This window comes from Globicephala melas, chromosome 12, assembly GCF_963455315.2.
Source record: "Globicephala melas chromosome 12, mGloMel1.2, whole genome shotgun sequence".
Lineage (NCBI taxonomy): Eukaryota > Metazoa > Chordata > Mammalia > Artiodactyla > Delphinidae > Globicephala > Globicephala melas.
In genome coordinates this window covers 83,413,447-83,427,564 of record NC_083325.1, presented here as the reverse complement: position 1 = coordinate 83,427,564, position 14,118 = coordinate 83,413,447, and the positions used below count along the sequence as shown (strand labels likewise).

Below are 14,118 nucleotides of genomic sequence, written 5' to 3'. Positions count from 1 at the left end.
CTAAAGCCTAAAAGATTAAGCCTGTTTTTAATAATATCTTATCAGGTTATAATCAGAGAGTTTATGAGTTTAATTTTTTATAAAGAGCACATAATGTAAAGTCCTAACTGTTTTCATGTTTGAGAACGTAAGGTAACATTATAAATTTATCCTCCCTCTCTTTTATACTTTAGCTTTACCCATAAACCAAATACACTTACGTTTCCGATCATCACCACAAGCAACTTCAGCAAGGTACCGGAAGTAATCTCCCTTCATCTTCAGATAGAAGACCTTACTCTCTGGATTAGTTGCATTGGCTATTAAATACTTATCCAACAATTCCTGAAAGAAATAAGTTAAAACATTAGGTACTAGCAAAAATAACTGCCATAGTAACTCCACACCATACCACCCTGGATTGGAAACATGGCTAGAGAGCAGGGGTCAGGTGGTTGCCATTAGTTGAATGCTCTGGGGTCATAGCAAGTCATAATTTCTAATGGTAGAGCTATATCACATCAAACACTAATTAGAAAGAGCCTGTCTGTCCACTCATCCACTCACTGAAGCAAGCATTTCCTGATACCTGCTAGGTGCTAGGCACTGTATTTGACCAGAGGGGAAATAAGGTCCTTGCCCTCAAAGAGTTCACAGTCTAATAAGAGGTAAGTATACCGTTAACAGTACAGATATGTGAATAAGGGGCTATGGAAACACAGAGAGGGAATGTCTAGCTTTGTTGGTGATGATCACTGTAAAGACAGGCTTCCCTGGGGAAGGGATATTTGCCTTGTCAAGAAGTAACAGAAGGAATGCAGCAGTTAGAAAACAAGGATGTGCAATTTTAGGGAGGGGAAATGAAATGTTTAAGACATCAAATATGAAGAAGAGTGTAATCACAGAGTAAGTAAGTCATCACGGCCCAGAGTAGGGCTACTCAGTGTCCTCTGCGACCAGCGCTCATCCAAAAACAGGGTGAGTCTAGGGGTTGAGAGCAAGTGGCCTAAAAACTTACCTAGCAATGTGACAGTCATGTCTATCAAATACAACTATTTTTAAAAATTAGGTTAGTATTTAAGTATGTCTTTTATCCCTCACTTCATACCAAGAAATGTCCACTTGATCCAATGAGCTAGTGCCTCTCAAACTGAGATATTTGTACAAGGTGTGCCCAGGAGTATTAAAAAGTCACAAAAAATGAATATGATAGACACCTTCTTGGATTATCAATTTTACTTGATGCTAAGTAATTTAAAAATCTTTTTGTAATAAGAAACTTTATGGTGAATAAAATTTGGGGGGAGTAAAATCAACAAATAGATACTAAAGAAGTAGAATATGGTTTAGAAAATGTAGTTTTAACTCAAGAGCTTTCTTGCTGTTTATCTGAATAAAAAGAACCTAAACAAAATGCAATGATTATATGCATATTATTTTAAAGAAAATAAACAGAGAAACATTTTAAATCCTTAAATTTAATGAAAAATATGTTTAGGTTAAAAAAATATATTTTAAAAGGGTCTGAAGCTCAGGGGAAGTTAAACTTAGTATTACACTAAAATTACCTAATGAAGCCCCAGAAATTTATACGTTATAAAAGTGGCAAGTATCAAAAGTGTGGCTTACATCTGCAAAGCTGCTGAGCCAAGAAGGGAAGAAATAGATGGGCTACACCCAAACACTAAAGCCAAATGAAAATAAATGCTGCTTCTGCACCGTCATACTCTTAAGTGGGAAAAGAACTGAAGGATCATGTTGTAAGAGTTTCTCCTGCTCACCATCACCAATACAATTATAATGGTTATTTATTAAAATAAACTTGAGGAAAACTCTTTCCCAGAATCTTACAAAATCATACTACTTTAAATTTTTCCTCTAATACCATTTTTACATATCATGGATGACTTCCAATTTTAAAACTATTTCTATGGAACACCTGAATTTAGGGGGTTTCTGGGGAGGAAGTGGGGGGCAATGGTGAGACAGCCACAAAAACGTTCACTAAGCTTCTAAACGTCAAACTGACTCAGTCATCTCTATCTTAAAAAAAATAATAATTTAAACAAGAGTAGATTCTGAGAAGCAGTATCAAATAATGCAAACACGGTATTATACTGCGGGAACCAACACCCCTGGCTTAAATCCAAACTAACGAACTACAATGTAAAATGGAAGAGCCTCTCACTTTTCTTTTACTCGCAAGTAAGTCAGGCAGTTAATATGAGATCCCATAGAGGATCTCCAAAACAGTGCCAGCACCAGCTCTGGTAAAGACAGTATTTACAATTAAAAAAAAAAAGCTACTTGGAACATTTAAGACCTAGTACTTTATGATTAAATGTGGCAGACATGTGGTAGCAGGGGCTGAGAAAAGTCTGACTGACTAGAATGAGGACTTGGGGAGAGGAGAGGAATGTGATTCTAGCTCTCATCCCCGCTAAGTCACTTGAGCCAGATGTGGGGATGCTCATGAGGACTCTCTTATTGGCACAATGGCCTTCCAAGGATTTGGAAAGCTGCTAAACAGCTACTGCACCGGTTTACACAGCCACTTATAAGCTAACTGTAAACTTTTCCCTTCTAAAATTATTAACTTTGATCACTAGTTTGCATATAGCCATTACGTACGATTTACAGTGTTGGCTTTTATAAAGTGACTTGTGCATTACTTCCATCCTGGAGTTTCAGCCAGGTATCATGGTTCTTTGTCAGATGCCACTAGCTCTCTGTGAAGGAAACAACAGGTACAGAATAATTCTGTCTTTCCATGTGCTATCAGTAGTAGCGATGTAGATTTTAGCCCAATTAAAAGACAATGGATTCTGCTTCATGTCTTACCAAAATGATTTACGGCTGTATCAGGTATTACATCAATACCAGTTATTAATTATTAATACCACATAGAATAAAGGCTATAAATACTTAAGGTATATAGAGCCTAGGTGCACAATTTTTTGTTAAAAAAATTAAATTATAAAAAAGACTCTGGGCTTCCCTGGTGGGGCAGTGGTTGAGAGTCCACCTGCCAATGCAAGGGACGCGGGTTCGTGCCCCAGTCCGGGAAGATCCCACATGCCGCGGAACGGCTGGGCCCGTGAGCCATGGCCGCTGAGCCTGCGCGTCCGGAGCCTGTGCTCCGCAACGGGAGAGGCCACAACAGTGAGAGGCCCGCGTACAGCAAAAAAAAAAAAAAAAAAAAAAAAAAGGACTCAATACAGGTCAGAGAGTAAAAACCAAAATGACAAGTGGCTCCCTGGAATAAGAAAATCTTCCCAGACAAGGTCATTGATAAGAAGTCAGGAGAGAGGAAGGGAATCAATTTTTAACATTAATGTAGTTAAAAGTTCCTCCACTAATTCCCCCTTTACATTATTCTTGTCAATTAAGCAGGAGATCCCCTTTGTAACGCTTCAACCAGCAAATTTTATGATCCTGGGAGGCTTGGAGAACTAAGATTGGGGCTCCCTTCAGTGTTGAGTGTTACCCGATTGAGAGGCAGAATGCAAGAAGTACATTCCTTTTTGAGAATCTGAGAGATCTGTGAAGAAGTCAGGGCACTTACTACCCAAAATTACAAGATGCACTAGTAACAAAACATTCTAGACGAAAGAAACTCAAATACAAGCAAAGTCAGAGGAAAAAATATAAGGTATTATTATACAGGTCGTTTTTGGAGATGCTAAAGGACCTCAGAATAAGCTTAATCTCAGAAAAATAGGATGGGAATAACAATAAAAAGGATTACATCATAAAAGCAGTAAAGAACTATGCAAGAAATGAAATTGTGACAAATAACAGTGATGTAAATTTAGTATAGTAATTATTCCTCTTCAACCCAAAACCTTAGAGAAAAGGTTAGGAAGAATAACAAAACTCCAGTACTAACTCTATCTCTAGGAGTGAATTATGTTTACATACAATAATCCTACCATCACTTCCACAGCTTTTCCAAGACAATTAATTTACCTTCAGTGGTAAGAGTCCATGTGTGGCATTCAACAAACGAATACTTTTATCTTAAATTCATTTATAAGTGATTTGTTTTATAGACAAAATAAGCTGCTCTTCTTCCTCATTATATAGCTTATTCTTTATATACCAAACTGATTTTTTTTTCCAAACTGATTTTTTTTAAGAGAGCAGGTAACCAATGAAGAGCCTTGAAATACAAACAAAATAATCAACAGGAAACAAAAAATGTTCTAAGGATTTTCAATTTCCTATCAGCTTACTGAAATTCATTAAATAAAACACTATTAACATGTTCAATCTCTAACTTTATGGCACATATACTAGTCACTATCTGTATATTTTTATCTGTTTAAGCAGCACACATTACCATAAAAGATTACATTATTCATTCAACAAATATATGTGTTCAGTATGTGCCACGCCCTATTCTAACCACTCTTCCATGTATTATTTACATATAAGAACCATTATGATAATTTTACAAGTGAATAAAATCACCTAGGAATCAAGAAACTTACAAAAAGTCATATTATTAATTAAATGGGGCTAGAATCTGAAAATAAAGCTAGCATTCTTAGCACTACCCTATAAAATAATGGAGCATATCTATGAGAGATGAGGCTTTGGCCTTAAGTTATTTAATTAGTAAAGCAAACAAAAGAATTAATATAGGGACTTCCCTGGTGGCGCAGTGGTTGACAATCCGCCTGCCAATGCAGGGGACACAGATTCAAGCCCTGGTCCTGGAAGATCCCACATGCCGTGGAGCAACTAAGCCCGTGCGCCACAACTACTGAGCCTGTGCTCTAGAGCCCGTGAGCCACAACTACTGAGCCCGTGTGCCACAACTACTGAAGCCCAGGCACCTAGAGCCCGTGCTCCGCAACAAGAGAAGCCACCACGTTGAGAAGCCTGCGCACCTCAACAAAGAACGGCTCCCGCTCACCACAACTAGAGAAAGCCTGCGTGCAGCAACGAGGACCCTATGCATACATACATACATACATACATACATAAATTTATATTAAAAAAAGAATTAATATAGTACATAGGGTAACATAACTATTCAACAAATGGAACATTTATCTAATGGTAAGAGCTAAATTTTTCTAACATCCCAACTTCAAGTATTATATATAGTACAAAGAACCACTGACATGTAGGAAGAATAAAGTCTCTAGACAATAACTAACTCTTAATTAGGTTTTAACTCCAAGAGACCAAAATCAAAGAAAAATTCAATACTCAAGAAGGAAGTCATATTTCATCCAGAAAATTCTATTGCATTTTACAAACAGGCAGAAAGCATGGAGGAAGAAAACAGTCCAAGGCACAGAGCCCATGGCATAGGAAAAGGCACAACTGCACAAACAGGTAGAACGTCACTGAAGACAGTAAAATCTTTTTAAAACAAAAAGAAATAAGTAGAAAAAAAAAACTTTCCAAACCAGCAAAAGTACATTTTAAAAAGGAACCAAATTTCACAATTGAACCTCAGTGGAATGAATGCTGGACCAAACATCTGGTTCTAGAGTCTCCATCTAGAGCAAGTTCCTTAGTTTAATTTCTTCTATAAAATAATCAAAATATTTTCTAGTTTTAATAATCTATGCTAATTCTAAGGTATTAAATCAAAGGAGCAATCTGTTAAGCAGAGCAACTTCTAGATGAAAATGTTTCCTTAATATTTTTCATTCACAAAATTCTGTATATCGTATGTTAAGTATTTAGCACAGTGCCTACCACAGAGTAAGACTCGTTATTTGTCAAATGAACATTAACCATGACATGGCAACATACTGAAATGGATGCAACAGCAAGAGAATTTCACATGTATTATAGGGCTTAAGATGGCACAGGGCTTTTCTTGAATTATTTGTTTTTGTAATTCTTTATTTTTATCAAAGTAATAATGTACAACAGTTAATTAACTACCACTCTCAAATTTCTGAAAAAGGAAAAAAGAAATCTCCCCCATTCTGTTCCCACTGTTTCACTCCTTCAGCAATTTTTTTTTTTTTTGAAAAATCATGATCTCATACTGATATATCCAGAATTCAAATTCAACCTCACAGGATTCTTCTTCCCTTACTTGTATCTTCTTTTCACACACAATAAGACTCTGGTTTCCATTAAAATAATACATAATACTGTCCATCACCTAAAACTCAAAAGTGAAAAACAAAGTTTCTCTCCCTTCCTTGGATCCTGAGCCAGCCAGTTCTTCCCCTCCCAAGGTAACCATCATCACCAGTTTCTTGTATGTTCTTCCAGATATTTTAAACATTTAAAATCCACGTGCGTTCCCCCTCCCTCATGTTAGCATACTACATACACTGTTCTACACCTTGCCTTTTCCATGTAATAACCCCTCGGAGATCATTCCATATTCATACGTTTATAACTGCCTCATGTTATAGAACACTGAACAGTATTATGTATGTCCACTGTATGGGCATACCATGATTATTTAGTTTCCTCTGATGAACATTTAAGTTGCTTCAAATCTGTTGATATTTCCAACAATGTGCCAAATGTACATTTGATCCTTGGAAGACAGATGTTTAACTGTCCTTCCTTGGGGCAATTTCAATTTACATCCCCATTAGCAATGTGTAAGTGTTCCAATTTCTCAACATCCTTCTGAACCCAAGGTATTATCATTTTTTATCTTTTCCAATTTAATAAGGAAAAACATCTTACTACGGTTTTATTTGCAGTTTTCTTTAAACAGTATGTTTATATCCTTTGCCATTTTCCCAGTGAGTTTTTTCCCTTACTGATATGTAGGGATATATGTTAATGATATTAGTCCACTTTCCAGATGTATCTCATATAACTTCATGTACTTAAAGATTCTGTCTGGGACTTCCCTGGTGGCACAGTGGTTAAGACTCCAAGCTCCCAATGCAGGGGGCCCGGGTTCAATCCCTGGTCAGGGAACTAGATCCCATGTGCATGCCGCAACTAAAGATCCCGCGTGCCGCAAGTAAGACCCGGAGCAGCCAAGTAAATAAGTAAATTAAATAAATAAATATTAAACAATAAAGACTCTGCCTAGCAGTAAAACTGCATTTATTAATATTTTTCTGTTACATTAAATCAGATCTAACATTACCAACGTTTCTGACAAATGTGAGAAGCACAAGTTAATGTAACTATTCGATTTTAGCACAAATACACGAACAGAAGACTTTTAATTGAAATACAAGTCTGAATGTGTTTTTAGGTATTGTCTACCTCACCAGATGAAATAGTAACACATATTAAATGTTACCTGAATAGCAGTGTATCAGATTAACACACACACACACACACACACACACACACACACACACACACCCCTCTAACTCACTCTTGTATGGAGTATTTAAGAAATTTATGACTCTTCACCTTAAAATAGATGGGTAGAAACATGATTTCTGGTTGTGGCAATACAGTAAGACCAAGCAGACTTTCCCTTCTAAAAATAATCAAAAATGCTAAACAGAATAGAAGAAAAAATTACAGCAAAGCTCCAAAGGAAGGAAGGGGAGATATTCAAGTGCTAGATAGGAAGAGGAAATGAAGTTAGAGCAAAAAAGTAAAAACTTACAACACAATGACAGTGATGTGTAAGGGGTAAGGACCCTAGAAAAACTGTGTCTATCACTGCTGAGAAGTACCAAGAAAGCTATTTCCTGGGCTTTTGGGGGTGTGGGTGGATGTGGGTGTCGTCCCCCATGAAACACTGAAACCCAAATGCATGTTCTGTGCAGGTGCTCTTCAAATTTTTATTTCATACATGATGTGTGAGTCCACGAGCTGAAAATCTGTAAAAGTGGGCCGAGGCTTAGTGTGCCCAGGAGAAACAAATCATCAAAACCACTTCCATAATCCAAGGCACACACACACAAGTTCCACAGGAAAAACTACATCTGAATTTTTAAAAATAACAAAACTAATCAAGGGACAGATCCACCATGAGGGATCAGCAGACAAACAGATGGTTAGTACCCAAGACCTTAAAAAGTGAAACACCGTGTAATAAAACATAAGTATATTAAAAATGTCTAAAGACTCTTTTAAAGAATCCTTTAAAGATATGTATTTTAATATTTATGGATTAAATGGATGACGCCCAGGACTGGCTTCAAAATAATGGGTGTGTGTGTGTTGGGGATATAAACAAAACAAAATTTACAATTGCTAGAGCAGGGTAATGGGTACATGGGGGGTTATTATAGCATTCTCTTTATTTTTGTTAAGTTTGAAAACTTTCTTGATTAAAACAACCCAAAACAGAAGTCCAGACAAAGAACAGGATACAGTGAATTAAGAAAAAGTAGCTTGGAGGTGGGGGAGAGAGCTTTTAGAATTAAAAGAAGAAAAAAAAAAAAGTAAAACAGAAGGCATATTTGAGGAAATGCCACAGAACACAGAACTAACAAGATGAAACAAGTGTGGGTAAGTCAAAAGATGCAAGTAGAAAGAGATGTCTAAGATATGTCTAAGGTAATATGCAACAGGAATTCCAGGAGAAAACAGAAAGAATGAGGAAGAGACGTTATGTAGAGCTAATGGCTGAGATTCTCCCAGTTACGAATATAAATAATCTTCAAAGTGGAAAAGCACACTAAATCCCAAGCAAAATAAAATAAAAATAAATTCATACCTAGACCATCATGGCAAAATTGCAGAATGTCAAAGACAAGAAAATTCTTAAAAGCAACCAGAGAAATGACACGTTACCTATAAAGGAAGAAACAACAGTATGACTGACAGTTGATTTTTCATCAGAAAACAATCAAGTATCTTCAAAGTGAGGAGAAAAACAACTGTCAGCTAGAATTCCAAAACCAATTAAAGTACCACATAAAAGCAGGAGCAAAACAAAGACATTTCCAGACAAAGACAGAAGTTCCCACTCAGACCTTTACTGGAAGAACCTTTTTAGAGTTGCAAAGGAAGGAGTAATGGAATAAAAGAGAAGTCACCAAGTAGAATAATTACAGCAACTACAATACTGAGTAAATGGAAAATTCCTGGTCATAATCTATGAAAACAACTCTTCCAAAACTGTAACAACACAGAAGTATTACAAGATGCTGAATAACAATACATGTGTGATACTTCATGTTTGCAGAGCATAGTATTTCAGATTATTTAAAAGGACAAAAGTTCTTTCGTATTAAGTATGTGCAAAGGATTGAGTTGGCTAGTGAAGAACAAGTGTTTTCCTCCCCTCTTTTAAAGGATTAACTAAATTTTTAAGGATAGTTAATGTGCTCCCTTCCTCCCTTCTTTAATCCAACAAGTGTCTGTCTTTAAGAGAGTACACTTTCTAAAAATCTGACAATTAACTATGAAAATGCAATCTGCTACTAGGAGGAAATGTTTCATTAGAATAATCATGGATCTCAACTACTTCTACAGCTCACTATCCATTTTTAAGGTAACTGACAAGATGTGGGTTCATTTTAGATATTTCTTGGCAGGACTTCAGCCAATTATCTACATGCTGATTACTCACAAATCTGCCCTTTACCTGGCTGGGCAATTTACTTTTGCAGCTCATACCTCAGTTTACTGTTAAAAAGAGTTAATGACAATCTCTACTTCTCAGCAGCCTGATGTGAAGACTGAATGACTCAACACAAATTACTTAGAACACTGCTTGGTACACAAACCTCCATCACCACGCACCACAACACAAGTCTTTCTCTTAAACACCAGGCAAGGTGCTCCTATTTGTATTTATTGACACCTGGATGGGCCACTGGCCCTTTAAACTTTACTCATCTAAAATATATTAAATTTGCCTTCCTAATACAATCTGCTGTTGATTCTCCTCCCCTACTCAATTTTCTGTCTTAGGAAAGAAAAGCCCTCAGTTGCCCTAGTTAGAAACCTGGGTGTTATCCTAATGCTTCTTTGGCCTCACTCCCCTGGTCCCCCATATTTATAGTCACCCAAGCCTGTGGATGTAATTTTTTCCAAGTCAAGGCTTTGGAAACCTTCTCGAAGAAACAGAGTATACTTTGGGAACACACATCTCCCTGCTCTTAACTATAAACCACTGAAGGAAAAGACTTTATTTTGTCTATAATACATACATATATGTATTTGTATAGCAAATTAATAGGAATGCAAGACTTGACTCTAATCCTACAGTATGTAAAGTAAATCTACTTTACAAATAAGGATGAGTCAATCAGAAAGAACAGTGCTAAGAGGCATGGAAACAGAAAAGGGTTACAGACATTGAAGGAAAAGGATCCAATATACAGTCATAATCAGGAAGTTGCTTATATGGAGGGCCAACCCTATCCATTGTACTACATCATTTTATGGAAGGGACTTGAGCATCTGCAGATTTTGGTACCCTTGGGGGCTTCTGGAATCATTCCCCCTTGGATACAAAGGGCTAACTGCATAGTCTAGGGGAGTGTGAATCACAGTCAATCAACCACCGATTCATCCATGCCCTACCCTGGAGATGATGGCCATTAAACACCTGAAAAGCCATCCACTTCTCTTGTTATAATGCCACATTACTAAGCAACTCCCTCATTATGACTTCATTCCTATGTGAGTCTACTTGCCTCCTGAATGAGATCTTACTGGTCACGCCAACACAAGTACTTCAATCTCTGTGCTAGTTATTCCTCACTGTAAATGAATAAACTAATATTCTTGGTTTTATATATCAGTCACACGAGCTTGATTACTGTGGATCTATCCCCGAAAAATAGCTCAATTCTGGTGTTTTTGAGTCAAAAAGGCTAAAGGTCATACTACAAATTGCAATAAACTCACGGAGGTAATGCATCCCCTGCCACTACCCCATCCACAATCCCAACTTCTCCGTAGTGTGACACGGCTAAGTATTCGTATATATTTTGAAATATGAATAGCCACTAGACCTCAATATGCCTTAAACAGGAAATTTATTTCCAAACCTGTTTCTATATTTATATTGCTTATTTCTACTAATTATCCCACCATCTTCCTACCTCCTAGCCACCCAGCCTCATCACCACAACCTTTGACTTTTCACTCCCCATTTCCCATCCTACCACCAGCTGTTAAGCCCTACTGACTGTACCTCTGTACTAGTATTCTGATCTATCCTTTCAGTCTCATTCCTATTTCTATTACCCAGAATTAACCATATCATTTCACTTCAACTAATCCAATGACCTAACTGATCTACCAGGTTTTAGGCTTTCTTCTTTCTCTAATCCATTTTATATCCTGCTACAAGATTAACCATAAATTCTGGACATGTTAATCCCATGCTCAAAAAATCCCCATGGCTGTTAAAGAATAAACTTAAAGCCTAGCACTCATGGTCCTTCAGGATTAGACTCTAAACCTAGAGCTTTCAACTAATATAAGTGATAAAGAAGTACTGATCCCCTCAGCCATCAGAGCAGCAGGGTGAATAAAGGTGGAGAAGAAATCCATTTGCCCCAGTGTGTCACACAAATATGGTTATTCTGGGGCTTCCCTGGTGGCGCAGTGGTTGAGAGACCGCCTGCCGATGCAGGGGACACGGGTTCGTGCCCCGGTCTGGGAAGATTCCACATGCCGCGGAGCGGCTGGGCCCGTGAGCCATGGCCGCTGAGCCTGCGCGTCCCGAGCCTGTGCTCCGCGACAGGAGAGGCCCGCGTACCGCCAAAAAAAAAAAAAAAAAAGGTTATTCTGTGTGTGCCACAAGACAAAAGGAGCTGAGAAGCACTGTCTCAACTGACTGACATCCACACTTATTTCTACTGTTACCATTCCTGCACCAGCAGGAAGAGCATGGAGCAACGAGATGCCTCCCAAACATCAATACTTAAAGTGGTGAGCTAAGAAGCAAAACACTCATTACTAGGTGATGAGAATACAGCAGGTATGGGGGGCGGTTAATGAAAAAGCAAACACTGCTAGTATCTACAGCACTATTCAGAGAAGATGGTACTTGGGTCTATGAACAGCGAGGCTTCCAACAGCGAGGCTGGATGCAGCAGTGTTGATAGTAACTAGTCATTAAGATCATCCAACTACTGCCTCTTCTTGTTGGTTTCTATGCTCACTAAACAACCTTCTAATGCTAATTTGGTTCCTCCAGTAAATCGGCCTTCAAGCAATAAACACGGCTAGACAATGACTGCCTGATTTGTAACTCCTGTAGTTCCCCCTCTCAGTGTGCCAGTGAAGTGGATTTGGAGGCCCTAAATCCAAGGAGACAAACCCTGGACCGTAAGTGTACACTATGTGTTACTCATCTGGCACCCTGACAGACAGACAGACAATTCTGCCTTACCCTGATTTGAGGGACGGAAATCTGTGAAAAAGTCACCAAGTTCTTCATATCTCCAATTTCTATGTACTAAAATTTAAACAGCTCTGGAGCATTCATGAATGTGAACATGCCTTCCTGGGAGAAAGGGTGTAGACTAAGAACCACCTTGTATAAAAAGTGTTCAAACTTTGGAGATATGATTCTACAAGTAACAAAAGACCTAAAATCCAACATTGCCTGAAATACATGTCAAATTAATAAAATAAAATTAGTAGGAACTAATGTGACACGATGAACTGTCACCGTGGTCAGAGAAATTAATTTGGATTCCTCAGATCCAAAGGGATATATGTGCTACTGTAGTGTCAGTGAAAGTAAAATAAGCCAGAGTAGTCCATGCAATCAAGTGGTTAATCATTTTGTGGGCAAAAAGAAATAAGGAGCTAAAACCCAGAAGATAAACAGGCAAAGGGGAAGGGGAGGAAACAGATAAAAAGAATTCAAAGTTCTCAACAAAAAGAGAAAAAGCTCTGATCTATGTCCCTGTCCCAATTATTTCCAAACTCTTTCTCCTGGTCTATAAGATGTCTAGCCACCACCACCCATGACCCAGGCAAAATGATCACCAATGACAGTACTATTGCTATCAACATCTATTGTGGCACCGTGGTGCCTTTTAGTGGCCCTTTTGTGGGCATAGTACACCCCTCTCTCCTCTCCTAAACAATCAGCACTTAAAAACAATAAAAATGCTCTCTTGTATAAGAATGTTCGTCCCATCTTCCAACGCAGCTACAGAGCTGTTATGACTGCAGTGGTGAAGACACATAACAGAAAGAGTTTAGCCTCTGACAAATAATACGGTTTGTGCAAATTGCAATGTGTCAGTATTAAAGAAAATCATGGTCTTTGTCCCCTTACTTCACCCAAGGCAGCCGAGCCAATTCCAGATATTCTTAGAAACAAATGTAATGTCCAGTCCTTTGTGTCTGACCTGCTGTATCTCCACATTTTAGCAGCTAGATACTGAGTGGCCACAACAGCAAGATACGAATGTTATCCCTTCTGCTCAAAGTTCCCAACCCTCTGGCCAAGATATAAAGGTTCGGAAGGACAGTTTAACACATACACTGGAAACACTAATACTGATTTCCAAATTTGTCAATCTGCATTAAAACCAATTACACATAAACAACCACAATTTACCAACATTTACAAATCAGTGCTACCAAAAGAACCAAGGCAAGCATCAATGTCCATACTTCCTTCCCCTTAGAGAACTTGCAATTTACTAGTCTCCAGAAACTATGTTAGCCACTGCAATTTGCAAAGTAAAACATGACAAATGATAGTAAGAAAACAAGAGTGTTCCTTAAAAGGAAAAAAAAACAAAACAAATAGAACAGGAAGTCAAATCTTAGTCTGGTCATAAGTAATCCAACTGGACAGACATCCTGATACCTAAAAGAGAATATGTTCAAGTAATTAAAAATAGGTCAAAATTGCCTTGCTAGCTTAGTATATGGGTCAAGTTTTGCTATATCCTAGGAAAACTACCAAAAATAGATAATAGCAAAGATACCAGTGTACTTTCACATGAGCTTTGTCTTTTGTAAGTCTATGACAAATTGAATTAAGCCATTTCTACATTATAGAAATGACACAATTATTTGCAGACTAATTTTTCCATCTGTGGCTAACCCATGCCACATACGTTTACTTCTGCAGCTGAATTATATACAACCCTGTAGTTAAGCCTTTCGTCTACCAGACCTATTACAGAGCATAAAGAGAAGAAAATTTAAAAAGAAGAAAAAAAAATTCATCGCATTTGCACCTAAACTTACATGGGTTATTGATTATATTCAACTGAACTACTGGGTACAGCACAA

The 14,118-nt window shown here is 37.8% G+C and overlaps 1 protein-coding gene across 1 annotated transcript in view; it reads right to left on the bottom strand.

Annotated features, from left to right (window-relative positions):
* YWHAQ (tyrosine 3-monooxygenase/tryptophan 5-monooxygenase activation protein theta) overlaps positions 1-14,118 on the bottom strand; it is a 32,154-nt gene that overhangs the window by 5,547 nt on the left and 12,489 nt on the right. Inside the window, exon 3 of the mRNA XM_030844475.2 lies at positions 201-324. Within this exon, the coding sequence (XP_030700335.1) occupies positions 201-324 (124 nt within the window). The remainder of the gene's footprint in view (positions 1-200; positions 325-14,118) is intronic.